The sequence below is a fragment of the Diabrotica virgifera genome, chromosome 6 (assembly GCF_917563875.1).
Source record: "Diabrotica virgifera virgifera chromosome 6, PGI_DIABVI_V3a".
NCBI classification, from domain to species: Eukaryota; Metazoa; Arthropoda; class Insecta; order Coleoptera; family Chrysomelidae; genus Diabrotica; species Diabrotica virgifera.
Window position 1 is genome coordinate 237,454,838 of NC_065448.1, and position 18,942 is coordinate 237,473,779.

General features: G+C 32.0%; 1 protein-coding gene across 2 annotated transcripts in view; it reads left to right on the forward strand.

Annotated features, from left to right (window-relative positions):
- Window positions 1-274: 274 nt before the first annotated feature.
- LOC126887359 (uncharacterized) overlaps window positions 275-18,942 on the forward strand; it is a 40,797-nt gene continuing 22,129 nt past the window's right edge. Inside the window, exons 1-2 of one of the 2 annotated variants that reach the window (XM_050654817.1) lie at window positions 275-361; window positions 3,666-3,946. In XM_050654817.1, coding sequence (XP_050510774.1) covers window positions 3,675-3,946 — 272 coding nt within the window. In that variant the 5' untranslated portion in view covers window positions 275-361; window positions 3,666-3,674. Of the gene's footprint in view, window positions 362-3,662; window positions 3,947-18,942 lie in introns of both variants that reach the window. The other variant, XM_050654818.1, reaches the window with a different exon arrangement.

An 18,942-nucleotide genomic window follows, 5' to 3' on the forward strand; every position in this document is an offset into this window, starting at 1 on the left:
TTAATGGTGTTCAATTCTATCACGAAGTTATTCTTTGACATGGGATTTTCTGCCAATCTATGTAACATGCTGTGGTAGGCTGCTAATTTATGTTGTGTAGGATGGTGTGATGAATTGTGTATGGTTATGTTTAGTATGGATAGGTTTATGAAATACGGAGAACTTATGTTATAATATGTTATATATGGTTGCTGATTAAAATTTTTGCAATAAATTATCAACACCTAGATCTCCTAACTAACTTTAATTAATTTAAATAGAAACAGGAAACTACCTTATCTACTGTGTTGTTTATTTGGCTATTAATATTCCAATTAGTGTACCACCAGATCAGTAAAGAGTGTAAGATTGTAAGATTAAGGTAAGAATAGCTTAAACAAAAGTTCTTTAAATGATTATCAAAATAAAATAAGTATTAACAAAATGACTGACATATTAATATATATGTTTTGCCTTTAATATAATTTAGTCTGATTAGTATCTAACATCCAAGAACTCATTTAGTAATTTTGAAGATAACAAAAAATTAAACAAAAATAAAATAATATATAGAAAAGCTTAACGGTTATTAATTTGATATTGCTTTACAAAGTTTTTTTTATCATATTTATCTATTTATCTATTTTTTTAAATCTAGAAAAAACATTTTTACTTTTGTGAGCAATTTTGTACAATTTTTCACTATTTTTGTATAATATCATTCCTTTGCTATATGCCTTTTATAATATTTTCACTTTAGATTACTAGATGACCCTCTTTATTTTTGTATTATGCCGTTGATTGGCAGCTCCCCTAAACGTTTGCAAATTTTGCTTGATTTAATTTTTTAATAATTTATTATTGTTAAATAGGAATATTTAATACTGATAAATTATTATATTAGTCTTGGATATTTTATATTTGTTTATATGCTTCATGAAATCGCTTACTTTTTTGCTTATGTTTTCATCTTCTACACTGCATTTCTTCAAAATGTTTTTCAACACTTTTGAAATTCAACCTCAGTTTGATTGTGTATTTGTTTCCTGATTTCTATTCAAGATTTCGTTGTTCTTATTTACTATTCGTCTTACAGTTCATTTTAAATTAAAATCATATACAATTAAGAAAAAAAGATAACAATATTTTATCTTCAGTATCTGACGAAAATTGTATCTGTCCAAAGATTTAGCATACTTAATGCAATGCACATACAACTGAAATTTAACATATTCCCAAAAGCTTAATTATAGTTTTAGATTTATTAATATATTCCTGAAGTTAAATAAAGAGAGGTCATACACTTTTGAAAGGATTAAATTTCCAGACACAAAAAACGCGACCCTTAAATGACGATAAGAATCATTAATGCAAATCAAAAGACAATTTTTTAAATATAATATATTACAGATATTCCATTTTTCTGTTCTTTTTAACATCTCATGAATAAACTGATCTTACGGAGTTTACTGATTCTCATTGCCGGTAAAAGATTTATATACAGGGTTTGTCAAAAGTAGCAGGATAAAAACGAACATCGCGAAAAAATGAAAAACATAATGTTCAACATTTTTCAAAAATCTATCGAATGCCACCAAACACGATCGACCCACTTCTATTCCTGGAAGTGGGGTGGCTGGCAACTTTGAAATCTTAAATAGGAACCTATATTTTTTATTGTAAACTTGGATTCCTTACACAAAAATAAGTAACGTTTATTCGATACATTTTTTCAAATAATCAACTATTTTCAATGGGAAATAAGCCACAAAAATGTATAATATACGTCTAAATTGCCAATATAAATGAATCAGATTAAATAAATTATTAGAAGAATTTTTTTACTTAGCAACAATATTTTTGTTTATTTTAGTAGTATGTTGTATTTTGACAACGAAACCCGATTTTGGCTTCGAAACGTTGTAAAATTGTGGCTTATTTCCCACTGAAAATAGTTGATTATAAAAATGCCACAAGGAAATAGCTTCAGAACAATATTTTTTCAAATAATTAATTATCATCATCAACAGCTGTCTATCATTCATACCTGTTTGCTGTTTTTTCAATCATTCGTGGCCAGCTTGATGTCATCGGTCCATCTTGTTTGAGATCTGCCTCTACTTCTTTTGATTGCCCTTGTCGCCATTCGAGAATTCGCTGGGTCCAGCGGTTGTCTTCCATTCTTCCTATGTATGTGTTCTGCCAGCTCCATTTTAACATGGCAATCTTCTGGATCACATCTGTTACTTTTGATCGTCTTCTTATCTCTTTATTGGATTTGCTATCACTGAGCTTAATATTGAGCATTCTCCGTTTCATAGCTATCTTAGGCACTTGAAGTTTGTGGAATACGCTGTTGTTAACCCTTTCAGTCACACACCTAGAAAGAGCTAACTAAAACAATACGTAACAAAAAAAACTGCCCCTCCATATGTTTTTTTTTGTTACGACTTGTACCTCACAAGGTACATGTTGCCTTTAAGGATGTTACAAAAATAAAACAAAATCAACTAATTAGTATTTAATTTATTCTAATACTAGAAGTAAATTTATTATTATCATCTAACAAAATACAAAAAAAGAATAGTTGTTTAGAAAATTACTTAAGAGCCTATCTATTATGAAAATCGGCAAAACAATTCCTGCCATTTACATTATTTTCTTTAACTTCTTGGTCGTTGTTTGGCTCTTGCTCCAAATCATCCTCTAGATCTTGAGAATTAGCTTCTTCTTTATCTGAACGAGCACTTTCATTCAAAAATTTAACTATTTCACCATTAGTTTCATGTTTTTTTATTTATTAGTTTATTCTTTTTTTTTAAATAATTTATTCTTTATTTAAAACTTTAAGAACTATGTGTGCCCGGTACTATAAAACTATTTGACATATCCTTATGGTACTTGGCAGAAAGTGTAGGCACTGTACGCCCTACTAAATTATGTTAAATTATCGTTTCTGGCTGCTACCAGAGGCGAACGACAAGGGAAAGTGAACAGTTGACCCTTCCCAAATTCTACGCCACTGATGAGACTGCTATTTTAGCATAATGTTTAGATTCTCCAATACTTTCTATGCAAATAATATACTCTTTATTCGTAACGATAAAGTCATTAGTTTTCGAGATATTTGAAGTTAAAAATGAAAAGGCACACTTATTCTTTATTAATGTGTTATGCTCCTTCGTTTTTAGCTTTAAATATCTCGAAAACTAATGGCTTTATCGTTACGAATGAAGAGTATATTTTTGGGAATTTGGGAAGGGTCAATCATACACGCTCCTCCGTCGTACGCCTCTGGTAATAGCCAGAAACATTTGTTTAACACAATTTAGTAAATTGTACAATACCAGCACCACTTACCAAATTTCGTATTGTTGTTCCATGGCTGTCAGGAAATATTCAAAAATAAATAAAATAAAAGTTTAACTTTGACACCCTGTACTTCTGTTATTATCAAATTTTGTACTAAGGTAAGTTAGCTTAAATCGACCTATTTTAAGCTCAGGTATCTAAGGTTAAGCTATGGCCCATTCTTTACCAAACACCCTGTCTTGAAGTACGCATTTTCAGATTTTAAATCCGATTATTTTGAGAGATATCCACTCTAAGTTTTGATAAGATATATCAACGTAAAACACCCTGTTTTAAATAAACTATACATGTACTAATGCAATTTTTTTTAGCAGACTGTTACCATGACGCGAAGGGTAATTGGATGTTACGGAGTAAGATCTGGGGAGACCCGCATTGTGCGAGAGAAAACGTCAGGAAGCCTCTTTCCAACCAAGTTCGACAACTACATTGTGTACAACGTAGGAAAGACTCCTGTAACAGCAGAGGGAATTTTCTCAACTAAATTAAGGTGGCATAAAGCTGTCACGAGCTATGTTCTACAACCAGGTGAATCACGTGTACTTGAAATGTCGGGAGTTTTGTTTTTTGGAATTGGAATTCGCCTTATTAACGAGTGAGTATTTCAATATTGTAATAATATGATTACGACAGCATAAAATGGTTAACAAATAGTATATTTAACAATATATACGACACATGCATAATTCCCTAAAAATGGCTAGAATCAACTTTTATAAATCTTTCAAAAAACCCAATGCGAGAAAGTACGAAGACTATAGAATTATAAGCCTTATGAGCCATTTACTTAAAACACTTCTAAAGGTCATTCACAAAAGAATATATACAAAGTGCGAGGAACAACCAACAAGAACACAATTCGGATTTCGTGATGCTCTGGGAACACGGGAGGCCCTTTTTGCTGTACAAGTGCTATTTCAGAGATGCAGGGATGTAAACTGTGATATATACGTATGCTTTATAGATTACCAGAAAGCATTTGACAGAGTAAAACATGACAAATTAATCACTCTAATGCAAGAAATTGGAATTAACAGCAAAGATCTGAGAATGATCAGAAACATTTATTACAATCAAACGGCCAAAATAAAAATAGAAGACCAGTTAACTGATAAAATTTCAATAGAACGAGGAGTACGACAGGGCTGTATTTTATCTCCACTACTATTCAATATTTACTCTGAATGGGTATTTAAGGAAGCTTTAGACGGTTATGCGAAAGGAGTATTAATAAATGGTGAATGGTTGAATAACATTAGATATGCAGATGGCACCATAGTTTTTGCCGATAATCTGAATGATTTACAGATATTAACAAATCGTATAACAGAAGTCAGCAACCGGTACGGACCAGCTCTTAACATAAAGAAGACCAAATTTATGACAATTAGTAAAAAACCAATACTAAACGCTCAACTTACAATCAACCAACAAAATATCGTTGAGCAATATACATATCTGGGCACGAATTTAAATAGCCAATGGGACCACAACAGAAATTAAACAGCGAATAATAAAACCGAAAGCAGCATACGTTAGAATGAGACCCATTTTCAACAGTCGGGACATATCATTAAAAACAAAATATCGTCTGTTGAAATGCTACATATTCACAGTTCTGCTCTACGGAATGGAAGCGTTGACACTAACTGCTGCATCTATAAATCGGCTTAAAGCTTTCGAAATGTGGTGTTATAGGCGCATCTTACGTGTATCCTGAGTTGACCGAATTACTAATGTGGAAGTACTGCATAAAATGGGAAAAGAGTGTGAAATTCTCATAACCATCAAAACAAAAAATTAGAATATCTAGGACATGTTATGAGAAATCAAGAACGTTACGGCCTTCTCCAACTGATTGTCCAAGGGAAGGTAAATGGTAAAAGAGGACCGGGAAGAAGACGCATTTCCTGGCTTCAAAATTTAGGAAAGTGGTATAACACGACTACCACTGAACTGTTTCGCGCTGCGGTAAACAAAGTCAAGATAGCCATGATGATCGCCAACATCCGGAACAGATAGGCACTTTAAGAAGAAAAATAATATGATTTTAAATATAAATTAAAAAAAAAAATAATACAATAAAAACCTGTCAATAACGGCCACTAAAGCTATTGACCGTCATAAAAAGGGGGCCGCTATTGCCAGGTTTTATTCCATAAATACGTAAAAAATAATTGGAACTTTTTTAGTTTATTTTATTTTATCTAATTAGCCTTTTTCAGTCCATCTTTGAACATAGGCAGAGCCGGATTTAAGGCAGTGGGGGCCCCTGGGCAAAATTGGTGTGGGGCCCCTGGGCAGAATTGGTGTGGGCCCTACCTCCTACCATTAAACAAATTGTTGTTATGACTATGGTATGGTTAAAGTCCGGGTATTTTTCGAGATTTTTTAACTGAAAATTCCTTGATAATGTCGGGCATGTCTAGTTGCTTTAAGGCATTGTGTTCAATGCTCATTATAAAGAGATGGTTCAAACGCTCCTGGCCTATCATAGACCGAAGTCGATTTTTAATTAACTTAAAGTTTTAGGGCCGGTTGTTCGAACGCTAATCAACAATAATCATTATCAAATATTTAATTACTGTCACCAAAACTGTCAATGTCAACTTTGTTTGGGTTGCTGAAAACATAATTAATTACAATTATGAGATTTATTATTAATTATGTTAATAATTATTGTTATATTAATTGATTATAGACTCCACAGACTTTTTAATAACCCAAACAAAGTTGACATTGACAGTAATTAATTATTTGATAATGATCATTGTTGATTAGCGTTCGAACAACCGGCCCTTAGAATGATCTCTCTCCACTGCAGGTAGTTACCATCAGAACTAATTATAAACGAAGTGTACAACGTTTGGAACCGCATGGTTAGTTACCATCAGAACTAAATACAAACGAAGTGTACAACGTTTGGAACCGCATCATTCACATTTTTCTCTTTTAACCGTCGGTACATTTGAAGTTCTTTACTTACATTTGATGAGCCGATTTCCTCTTTAAATAAATTGAAAAATTCTACAAATTGTACTAGTTCGACACCTAGTTTTTTATCTAAATCATTGCTATAATTGTCGTAAATTTTAGTGAGTGAGCTTCAATTTCATTGGGAGTTAAATTTTCCAAATAATGTAAAAATCTAAAATTGGAATGAATGGATTTATATGCCGAAAGCCTATGACTTGAAGAAGAAATGAAGTGTTCTATAATAGCTATAAAATTTTGAGTCCTAAATCTCTGATGTTGTCATTTCAGTCTCTGAAATATTCCTTAAAAGAATATAAATTTTTTAAATGATTTAAGTGCCGCCACTCCTGAATTAAGGTCAATATTTGGATCTTGGAGAATACGACTTTTTCTGTTTGTCCTCTCTAAGATTTCATTCCAAAATATTGCAAATATCCCTGTTTTCAATAAACACACTCGATTATACAAACCATTTGTATCGCTACGAGTTTCAAATTGTTGCCCATCGTCTTTTGTAATTTTGGATAATACTCCTTTAATCTGATTATAACCTTTAACTAGTTCTATTGAGGCATATCTTCTAGACGACCATCTAGTAGTATTTACTCTTTTTTAGGAACAATAATATTTCTGCCATGGTCGGCGTTGCTCTCGCTTAAAGACGTTTTTAAACATTCGATTAACAAGTTGTATCTATATGTAGAGGAAGTGAAAAATATATAGGGTTCATGCAGTCCTTCCAAGAAATCAAAGAATTCTATGGCAGCAGGACAACACTTAAAAACTAAATTTAGATAATGGGCGACACATATGGAATCTACAACGCCAAGATATTGTGTTATCTAAATTTTAGCTGAACATAATTGTATTTTCCACTCATAACTGACGCATTGTCGTAGGACTGTCCCCTGCAGCTTTTCAAATCGATATCATCTTCTTGCAAGAATGTCTTAAATATATCTTCTGCTTTATGACCGTAATTTGCCAAAAATACATTTTTAATAGGAGAGAAACCTTCCATATAACGAAATATTACAGTTAATTGATTGACAAAAATTGTTCTATCTGAATAATGTGCTGATTTTTTTAAGTTTGGGGCTTTGTGGGGGCCCCCAAAATGTGGGCGCCCCGGGCAGCTGCCCAGCCTGCCCCCCCCTTAATTCCGGCCCTGGACATAGGCCTCCCCAATCTTTTTCCATTCTTCTCTGTCTCTGTCTGAGCCCATGTGCTTCTTCAAGGTCTCTAATCTATAAGAATTTTGTCCTATCGGTCTTCTTTTTGTCTGATATTGTGTCCTGCAAATATCCATTTCAATTTTGCAACTTCTTGTCTAACATTCCTAACTTTTGTTTTCTCTCTTATCCACTCGTTTCCCTTTTTATCCATTAGTCTATGTGCAACATTTGTCTTTCCATTTGCGTTTTTATGATTTTGTCCATGTTTGCACGTCCACGTTTGGGAACTATAAGTGAGAACACGGAGTACGCATTGATTGTATAAATTGGACTTAAGATGTTGTGGATATCTTTTGTATTTAATAAGAATATTTATTAATAATATTTATCATAAGGATGTAGCTTAGTTTTCCAAATGCCGCCCATGCCAACCTAACTCATCTTTTGGTCTCTGCTGTTTGTTTTCCTTGTTAAGTTTTATAATATTTATTTTTTCTACGAGCGTGCAAAAATGTCTACTTTCGCGCACGCATTTTAGTTTAGAAAGTTTTACTTTTCCGCACGCTTGTTACTTTTCCGCACGCGGTTTACTTTTCTGCACGCGGTTTTTACTTTTCCGCACGCGTATCCACCGTCATGGAAACCAAGATCGTCGTCATGCTAACTAATTATATTGAAAATTTGGTTTTGACAACATTGTCAAAGAATTAAGTCAACTTTTTAACAATTTTATTATTATAAAATACAAAATATGTAATTTTAATTATATTTATTAATTATTTACAATGTTTATATTGAACGTACAACTGAATCCTACGCTTTTTTCTTCAAATATGCTGTTAACTTAAAATAATCGCCTATATTGACATTTTTTTCAATTTTTAATACTGACTTGAGCATGGAATAGCGGGACCACAAAGTATTTGGTTTGCAGATTTTGGATAGACTAATAAAATAAGCCAAAAACACTTCTTCTTTTAAGCTATTTACACTTTTTTCTTTACACCAACTCATAAAAATATATTCAAATGGGAAATAAGCAACAATTTTACCTAAAAATGATTTTATTAACTGTGTGTCTGATTTGCCGATATAAATGAGTCAGATTAAATAAATTATTAGAAGAATTTTTTACTAAGCAACAACATTTTTGTTTATTTAGTATTCATTTGTATTTTGACAACGACACCCGACTTGGGCGTCGAAACGTTAATAAAATCATTTTTAGGTAAAATTGTGGCTTATTTCCCATTTGAATATACTTGATTATAAAAATGCCACAAGAAAATAGCTTCAGAACAACATCATAAAAATATTGTATTCTTTCTTGTACCTGTTTGATGATTTTTCCGGTAACAAATTAAAATAATTGACAACGTCGAGGATAGATGATGGAGGTAGTTCTTCGTCACTTGATGCCATCTAAATCACTGAATTATTTTTTAATTCGTAAGTGAAGATAAATTCTAAAGTGTGTGACGTGCTTCTTGACAATAATTGCTTTATTTGACATCGTTGCTATGCCTTTAAAATATTAAAACCTGTACATAACAGGTATTTAGGCACCGCATTGAATTTAATTCGGTGTTATTAGATCGTCGTCATGCTAACCAATTATATAGAAAGTTTGGTTTTGACAACCTTGTCAAAGATTTAATTTGTGTATGTATCTTTATATTAATTCAATTAATTGATTAAGATTTGGTCATTTTTAAGTGCTCGTAGAAAAAATATTGTTCCTAACTCTTGCAGAAAGTCACTTCTCCGCACTTAACTGCTTGCCGAACTCCGCTTCGCTTCGTTCGGCAAACTGCAATCGTGTGCGGAAAAGTATGACTTTCTGCACTTGTTAGGAAAATAACTATATCATTATTATTATTTATTACTAAGTTATTAAAGTTTTACCAAACTTTATTTTATTAGTAAAAGCAGATATCTATAAATAAGCAGAAACTACTAAAACTACTTTCATATTTTACTCCCATTCATTTAGTTAATTCTTTTAGAGTTTCCTGGAGATATTTGCTATGAATATACTGTTATGCTCTGTATTTTTTCTCTGTTATGAGATTGATCAGCATATTCTTATTTTGACTAATTAATTAATTATTTTAATTACTACTTATAGAAAACAAAACCAAAATTAAATAAAACTTTCCAATAAATTTATTCTCAGGTCTAATTTATTTTAATGTATTACCTTTGGTTTGTGGCTGCTATAGTTTATTTTTTAACCAGGAGGAGTAAACTAAAAAGACAAATTCACACCCATGAAAGTCACTAGAATAATAACCAAATACATCTTCTTTTTTGGTTGATCTAGTCGGCCCTCAAGAGTAATCCATAAATATTATATTAAATTAATACGTCGCTAAAGAGTTCCAAAAACAACTGCTTTTTATATAAAAGTAGACTAACAATCTAAAAATTAAAGGAATAACACAGAAAACACAAAAATCGCAGATATAACTTAATTAACCTATGAAATGTCACTAGTGTCAAAATTTGATAAATGTCATTAGTGTCAAAATTTTATAACAGTGGAGTAAACTTGCCTGCGGTTGGACCAATTACAAACAAGCAATACAGCGCGGTAAATTTGAATCACTCCTCTTGGTTAAAAAACAAACTATAGTATCTCTAGATGCTTACTTCATCCAGGACAAAACAGGGAAAATAAATATACTCAATGTCATATAAATTCTATAAATATTATTTATTTATCCAATATACCATAAATATAAGATTTAAATGTATGCTAAAACTCCATTTTGTTGCAACTATTTCTTATCTAATAAATTAATCTTTAATTCTGCTATCTCCTTTTTTTACAAAATTTTCATTTAAATAATTCGTTAGACTGTTCTTACTATTATATAAAAAAAACCAAAATTTACTTTTCATCATTTGAATAGATTACTTATTTCTTCTTTTAATTTATGAATGACTAAATTATGCTATAGAACGGTGCAATCAATAATAAACAAATATGGTATGTGAAATAAAACAACTCTCTCCGTTTCACAAATAATCTGACTAACCTTTTTTCTCTTCTTTACTTCTTCTCATGGATTTTGTAGTCCTCGATTCTCCCACACGTGCTCCTCGGATGCTGCGAACGATCCTTCTCGTCCAAACTGCTTCACAAACAAACAACAGCACTCGCTCGAAATCTCTCCTCAGTTTTCTCTCTGCTCGATATCTTGTGCAAATTGATACCAATCGGCTATTCGTTCCAGACAGAAACAGGAATCTCTTCGCACACCAGGAGATTTAACTTTACAACTCGATCAACGATTTCGTTTCAACACGATTCTGCTTACACAGCCGCCAACTTCACCACTTTACACCGACTTATTACTTTTCAAAAAAACTGGACTGCTCTCTCCAGATAATAATAATAATAATAATAGCTTTATTGCCCAACAGTTTCCCATTTACAGGACAATGATAAAAATATTACATAATTTATAACACCTATGGGTAAGATTTAAGCAGTAGTACCAAAAAAAAATAACATTAATAATACAAGTTAGACTAAAATTAATATAAATTCAAACCGAAAAAGAAAATAAATTAATAAAAAAAATAAAATAAAGTAAAATAAAAAATTAGTGCTTATTTCAGACACTCAATAGCTACTTTTATAAAGTTCCTTTGAGAACATGAAAAATGTCACAATGCTTACCAATAACATTAAAATTTCTACACATTACATTAATAGGAGCCTTACATAGAATATTTGTACGAGCTCTTGTACACCTAAATAATAAATTTTTTCTTAAATTTGACCTTGTAATATTAAAATTAATGTTTTGTAATATTGAAATACAATCAATTGCATTATTAACAAGTTTGTACAAAAAAATGAAAGATGCAACTTTTCTTCTTAATTCTAAACTACACATACTAAAACGATCACACAAGTAATTATTATCTATACCTCTAGCCGGATAAAGACCATTTACTTTAAACATTAAAAATTTTAGAAATTTTCTCTGAACGCTTTCAATTGCAATGTTATGACAATCATAGAAAGGACTCCATACAATACTGGCATATTCAAGTTTAGAGCGGAAATAAGTATAATATAGCAATGTTAATGACTTTATATTATTAAATGACTTACAATTGCGAATTAAAAACCCATAAGCCTTCAACGCTTCAGAAACTTTAACACACATATGTTCCACAAAAGTGAGTTTTGTGTCAAAAATTACATCCAAATCCTTAACCGTGTTCTGCCTTTCTAATATTCTATCGTGACAACTATAGTTAAATACAAATAAACTTGATTTCCTAGAAAAAGTGACTACTTTACATTTTTTTGTGTTAAGTTGTAATTTGTTGCTGTTGCACCAATTTTCCAATATTTCTATATTCTGCTGAAGTTGGTTACAATCATCCAGCTCCCTAATAGTAGAAAATATTTTCAAATCGTCAGCAAAGCCCAATCTTTCGCATGAAATATTTTCAAGAAGGTCATTAATAAATAGTAGAAAGAGCAATGGACCGAGATTGGAACCTTGAGGCACACCAGACGCAGCAAGATATTTTTCTGAGACATAACCATTATATGCTACAAACTGCATCCTTCCCTGAAGATACGATTTTAACAATAAAAGAGCACTGTCAGTAAAACCAAATGTTGAAAGCTTGCTAAGTAATACTTCATGATCAATTCTGTCAAAAGCCTTCGAAAAATCGGTATATATAACATCAACTTGGCCATTATCGTCAATAACTTCAGAAAGATATTGGGTAAAATAAACCAAGTTGGTTACAGTTCAGATGTTCATTACACAGTGAAACTTTTTTTCTCCTCAAAACCAGACTCAAACACTCTATTCTCCCTCTCGCCAATCACAAAACATCCTCTCTACACATTACATCCGTACTTTCATTTCTTAAGAACAAATTAATTTTGTATACAACTTTTCCATTTTGTCAAATTCCAGGAGATACCAAAATTACTTTTGTGTTTCTACATGCTATAAAAAAAACCGATATCCGAAAACTCAACAATTGTGTTTACCGTCTTTCCTTCTAAGAAACATTTATAAATGTCCTGTTGGTCGCTTCAAAGCGAATACATACTAATCCGACCGTATTATTTGTATAAGTCCGTTTATAGAGTTATTAATATAGACTAAGAGCCGCTATAGGTGAAAATTCTTAATCATTTTAGGCACGACGGGACCCTATAACTTAAGGCCGGCCATTGGTAATGTTATAAGTATAGCCGATCCCATCACCTTTATAAAGTACACCACTCATAATCTAGAGCATATATGTATACCGAAAAATGCTTAACCTACTAACAATATATGTCGCTAGTTCCAGCCATATTTTTGTTATCCTACGTGTTGTGTATTGTTTATAAAAAAATGTGAAAGTTTTGCTTTTTTCTCAATAAATATAAGAGCGTTTATATCTAAATTACTTAAGTATTTAAATGAATTTCATGATAAAATTCCGTTTAGCACTACAGTAGAAGTAATGGAAGGATATAACGTTAAAAAAATGTGAATTAATAAAGTACTTTTTGCGTGGTGTACTTTTAAAATCAATTTCTGAAATTAATAGAAATTGGCATGTGAAACGTAAATATTCGACATATAATACGAATACAGTATAGGAATCTGTAAGAATCTAAGCTCTGTTAATGTAGCCATTATGTATAAGATGGCGCTACGAAAAATATTATATACATGTGCAAAATTCAGGAGCGGTATGGCCCGTTTGAAACTTTCCTTTGGAAATTTCGGTACTGTATAGAGAGTAATACCGTTTTGAGGGATGCGGGTGGTTCATTATTGCGTACTTGGAATAATATCAGGGCCCCGTAACCGGGCGTGCAACGCGTGCGGTGCACGCGTGCGTAACCCCAATGGGGCGCCAAACCGAAGGATTGGTAAATAAGAAATATTTATTTTAAATGAGATAATCATTTTTTATATACAATTTTATTTATTTCATGAACAGCTAGAGAAATCTCAAAAATCAAATATTGTGTTATTACTGAAAAAATTATTATTATTCCCGTCCTGAAATGTTGAACGTACTCCGTCTAAAATATATTACATTTTATTGTCCCTTCCTAATTTTTTTCTTTGAAGTATGTAGATAGATTGAATTACGCTTGCCATATGAAAATCAAACATCAAATCACACTCCTTGACGACTAGAAACATAAATTAGTACCCATAACGCAACTTAGCAGTTTTACTCCTATAAAGTGAATCTTTTACTCTAATGATAATTACCCTTAAGTAAACACATACTCTATGAATTATGATTATGTATTTAACTTGGGTATTACCTTTTCCCGTAAAATTAATAATGTATTAATAATAATTAAAATTAATAATTAATAAAATTAATATGAAACCATATGGTTGCTAGTTATGCAGACACCCTATATAAAATTTGTTTGAAAACTTTGATATAACAAAATATTATTGTTTATTTACTTGAATGTATATTTTTAATTTAATACACAGGGTGCTTCATTCATGTTGCAAAAAAATTTAAGGGGAAAGACGCAAAATGTCGCCTCTCAAAATTTTCCTGTGTTTTAAATGTGTTCATTTTTTTCGAATACTGAGAAAACTAATAAGTATTTTTAAAAAAAATAAACGCAGAATGAAAGAAAACGTTATTGCCGAGGGCCGACAGTCCCTTAGAATAAATAAAAAGTTTCTTTTGAATTAAATATTTGCAATTCACTAAATTTTCTCTGTTTTCACTAAGTTTTCAGGAGAAGTTTTTTCAGGAGAAGAATAGGAGAAGTTTTAATTGTAGAACAGTTTAAAAATTTGGAACGTCAGATTACGAAAACGCTCCATGTATTTTTTCGAACAGAACTTCCAATTGATTTGTTACTGTTTCATTAAACTCTCATGCAAAAATCATATTGCTATTTATCAAAAATATAATTCCTGCCATTTGACATGTTCTTCGTGTTAAACTTATTAAAATGCCCAGTTGGTGATAATACCAGTCTGATTTTTGCATAAGAGTTTAATGAAATCGTAACAAATCAGTTGGAAGTTCTGTCAGACAAAATACATGGAACGTTTTCGTAGTCTGATGTTCCAAATTTTTAACCTGTTCCACAATTAAAGCTTCGCCTGTTTCAGTGTTCCCGTACATCAAAGTTTGTCCGACTAGACACAGTTAAGTTAAAAATTTTCAGCTTGTTATTAATCAACTTCTTTTTTGTACGCGAGATCCAAGCCTATAATTCAAATTTAACTTATAAATAAGTGATTTTTACTCAGGTCAGCCGTTATGATGAAACATTTTATTTTAGGGAATATAGTATGGTATAGTTAGACCCATACCCAGACATCCAAAGTGAAAGTTATCCTCCAACACCAAATTGTTCTATATGGTCCACATAATGTTCAGAAAAAAGTCACACCATTTTGAGCGTCGGGTTTGGGGGGGAGAGGGGGGAGAAATCGGTAAATTCGTAGTTTTTTACGTTTTTCGTCAATATTTCTAAAACTATGCGATTTAGCATGAACAACCTTCTATACAAAATTGTTCTACATTAAATTTGAAACAAAAAAGGTCCTATGCATAACCCTTCTAAAATGAACGGTTCCAAAGTTACGGAGGTAGTATGTTATAATTGGTCCAAAAAAGGCCTAACCCAGACATCCGAAGTAAAAGTTTTCCTGCAACACCAAATTGTTCTATATGGTCCACATATGAGTGATCGCGTCTAACCTTAATTTATACCGTTTTTTTTTAGTTGTTATATGCATGTTTATCCGATTTTTTTGCCGGTACGGCGAGCTCTATTTCAAAAATCTTCTAGTTTCCTCCAAATAATATTTTTTCTAGATTTTTTGTGATATTCTAAATAAAATAAGTTTCTTGACATTTTTCTCCAAAGTTAATGGTTTTAAAGTTATAAGCGATTTAAATCCGAAAAATGCCAAAACGCATTTTTGGATTTTAAATCGCTTATAACTTTAAAACTGTTAACTTTCGAGAAAAATGTCAAGAAACTTATTTTATTTAAAATGTCCCAAAAAATCTAGAAAAAATATTTTTTGGAGGAAAACTGGAGATTTTTGAAATAGAGCGCGCCGCACCGACAAAAAAATCGGATGGACATGTATATTTAACAATTAAAACACGACGGTTTAAATTAGGGTTAGACACAATCACTCTTTAGAATCTTCAAGCTGAATGTTTAAACTTCAATTTAAGAATCTGGCAACCTCAAAAGTTCTAATTTAAATATGAGTTTTTAGGCCTCGTAAATGAGTATTTTCGCACTTTTCAGATTTTAAATCGCCTATAACTCGAAAACTATCAATTTTTGAAAAAAATTACAAGATACCTTTCTTGTTTAGAATGACCCACTAAACTTAAAAATATATGTTCCGGGGCAAAAAAACGTGATCTTTTCTATTTGTTTATAAAAATTGTTTAAACAGTTTCTGCCCAAAAATTCCGCCCGGCACCCTTCAGATTTGTTTAGAGGGGACATGTTTGAATAGGAATCCACAAAGAAACCGAATCAGAAATTTTCCCAGACGGGAGCGGTCTCACCACATGGACTAAAATAGATTTCTCCAATACTTTTGGTTTAGATTTTACCACGAGATACGAGCACAGTATTTATCCAAGTAAAATTTTCAGCGAGACCCCGTCCTTAAACCGCCTACTAAAAAATTAAAAGTTCGCACCTGATATATAAAACGATTTCGAGTCATCTTAGCGAGGCCGCACCTGCATACTCTCTGTACTTAACTAAACTATCGACTCACTAAAAATTCTGCCGTTTGCGGCCTCGCTTAGATATCTATTGCGTTATTTCTCCGATAGAGGCAGCATCTCTCGGGAAAGAATCTTTTCTCTCTGTTGCGCCGGCATTTGGGGACCTCTCTTTCATACAACGGCCGGCCTTAAATAGTAGAACCTAAAAGAAAACGTTTGAGCACTGTGCCGTCACTTTTCAGTGGCACATGCGTCTACAGTGGCGCATCAAACTTTCCACTTATGGACGGGATACATAAATTAAAAAATCCCCTTCCTCATTACCAGAATTAAATTTTTTTCATTTTTTTAAGTTTTATGTGATTAAGACATAAGATTCATCGTAATTTTAACCCACCACCCCCTTCTCCCTGCCCCCACCATAAAAAAATTTATTTTTCGATTTTATTTTTTTTTGGTGGGATGCAATCAATTTTAAAATTTCAAAAAATTTACACGCATAGTTAAGGCTTTTATAAAACACGTCTATTTTTTATAGACCCGTAGGTTGAATGTACATAACCTCAAAAAAATTTTAAAATTTTTTTTTTTTGAAAAAAAGTATATAACTTTTTTTTGGGGATAGCTGCAGATCTAATTCTTTCTTAGTCTTGTGTATTTTATCAAACACTATATTTCTAAAAGATAAAAAGGGTTCAAGGCAGGTTTTGTTTATATTCGATTCAGAGTTGGACTACCATCTCCATATAGTAACTATTTCAGCATCCTTATGCATCATCAGTGAAGATTATGCAGTCACAACTCTGAAGGGAATACATTCCTCGTAATACTATATTTCTAATTTTTTTCAGATTTTTCTGTAACGTTAGTCACCTTCAAAAATCCCAAAAACTGTTTTTTAAGGGGGTTTTGGGGGGTTTGAACGTGTTTTTCTGATTTTTAAATATTCTAAACAACTCAGTTACTTCAAGTTATATATAACCTATAAAAATAAAATTGATTTGATATATTATGAAGTCTATAAAATAGGGAAAATCCCCCAAAACCCCTCAAAAAACAGTTTTTCGGATTTTTGAAGGTGGGGAGGCTTACGGAAAAATCTGAAAAAAATTAAAAATATAGTGTTTCATAAAACACACAAGACTAAGAAAAAATTAGACCTGCAGCTATTCCTCAAAAAAAGTTATACGCTTTTTTGAAAAAAAAAATTTCTTTAAATTTTTTGAGGTTATGTACACTCTACCTATGGGTCTATAAAAAATAGGCATGTTTTATAAAAGCCTCAACTATGCGTGTGAATTTTTTGAAATTTTAAAATTGATTGCATCCCACCAAAAAAAATAAAAACGAAAAATGAAGTTTTTGACGGTGGGGGCAGGGGGAAGGGGGTGGTGGGTTAAAATCACGATAAATCCTATATGTTAATCACATAGAACTTAAAAAAGTAAAAAAAATTAATTCTGTTAGTAAGTTCTGTTAACTTTTAATTTATTTATCCCGTCCATAAGTGGAAAGTTTGATGCGCCACTGTCGACGCATGTGCCACTGAAAAGTGACGGCACAGTGTTCAAACGTTTTCTTTTAGGTTCTACTATTTAAGTTATAGGGTCTCATCGTGCCTAAAATGATTAAGAAATTTCACCTATAGCGGCTCTTAGTCTAATACTGATCGATTATTACTTTCAAAACACTGCTTGTGACTAACTAATACTATTTACAATTTTTGGCCATATACAGGGCGATGAAATCTATGATCTCGTGTTCTTTGACATAAATTAATTTTCTAAATTTTTTCCATAAAAATTATGTAACAATACATTGAACATAGCAAGAGACAGGACACAGCCCTGCCTGATACCCAACTCTCTCAGTCTTGTACTATTCTAAAGAGCAGTTCAACTCTACGTATACCCGTTCATTCGATACAAGCGGTATATTATTCGACGCGTTTAAGTAAGACGAGAATAAATATACACTTCCGGATTTTATGTAACTTCCGGTTAAAAAGTTATGACCGGAAGTATCACATTATAGTCGCCGCAAATCGACGCACATTGAAAAGTGGAGATCAAATATTTAGTTCCGGTTTTGATGTCACTTCCGGTTAAAACGTTATGACCTGAAGTGTTATCAAAATAACTCAAAATTGGTGAAATTTAGGTGAAAGGTATATTACCTAAAGAATGGCTTCTATCAACATTCGTGACTATACTGAAAAAGAGAAACGCCAGACAATGTTGCGAATACCGTACCATCAGTCTAATGTGCCACATACTCAAAGTATTTCTAAAGATTATTCATCGTAGAATATACAAAAAGTTAGACAAAAGACATTGGACAAACTCAGCCCGGATTTAGAAATGCTCAAGGAAACAGAGAAGCATTATTTACAGTAAATGTGCTAATACAGAGATGTTTAGATGTAAACCAGGACATCAATGTCTGCTTCCTAGACAGGGCCTATTTTGCCACTAGGCCCGTGAGGCACCTGCCTCGGGCCCGCATTTTAATGGGGCCGGAAAGATCACAAGAAATTTTTTATTTTTATTGCAATAACAAAATAATAATTCAAAATTCTTTCATTTTATGAACAGGAAATGATAAATGATGACTCCACTGTTGATTTTCAAGCGACTTCACCTGTCACAAGTACATTTCCGTCATCTCCTATAGAAAACGACAATGTCAATAACTCTTTTCC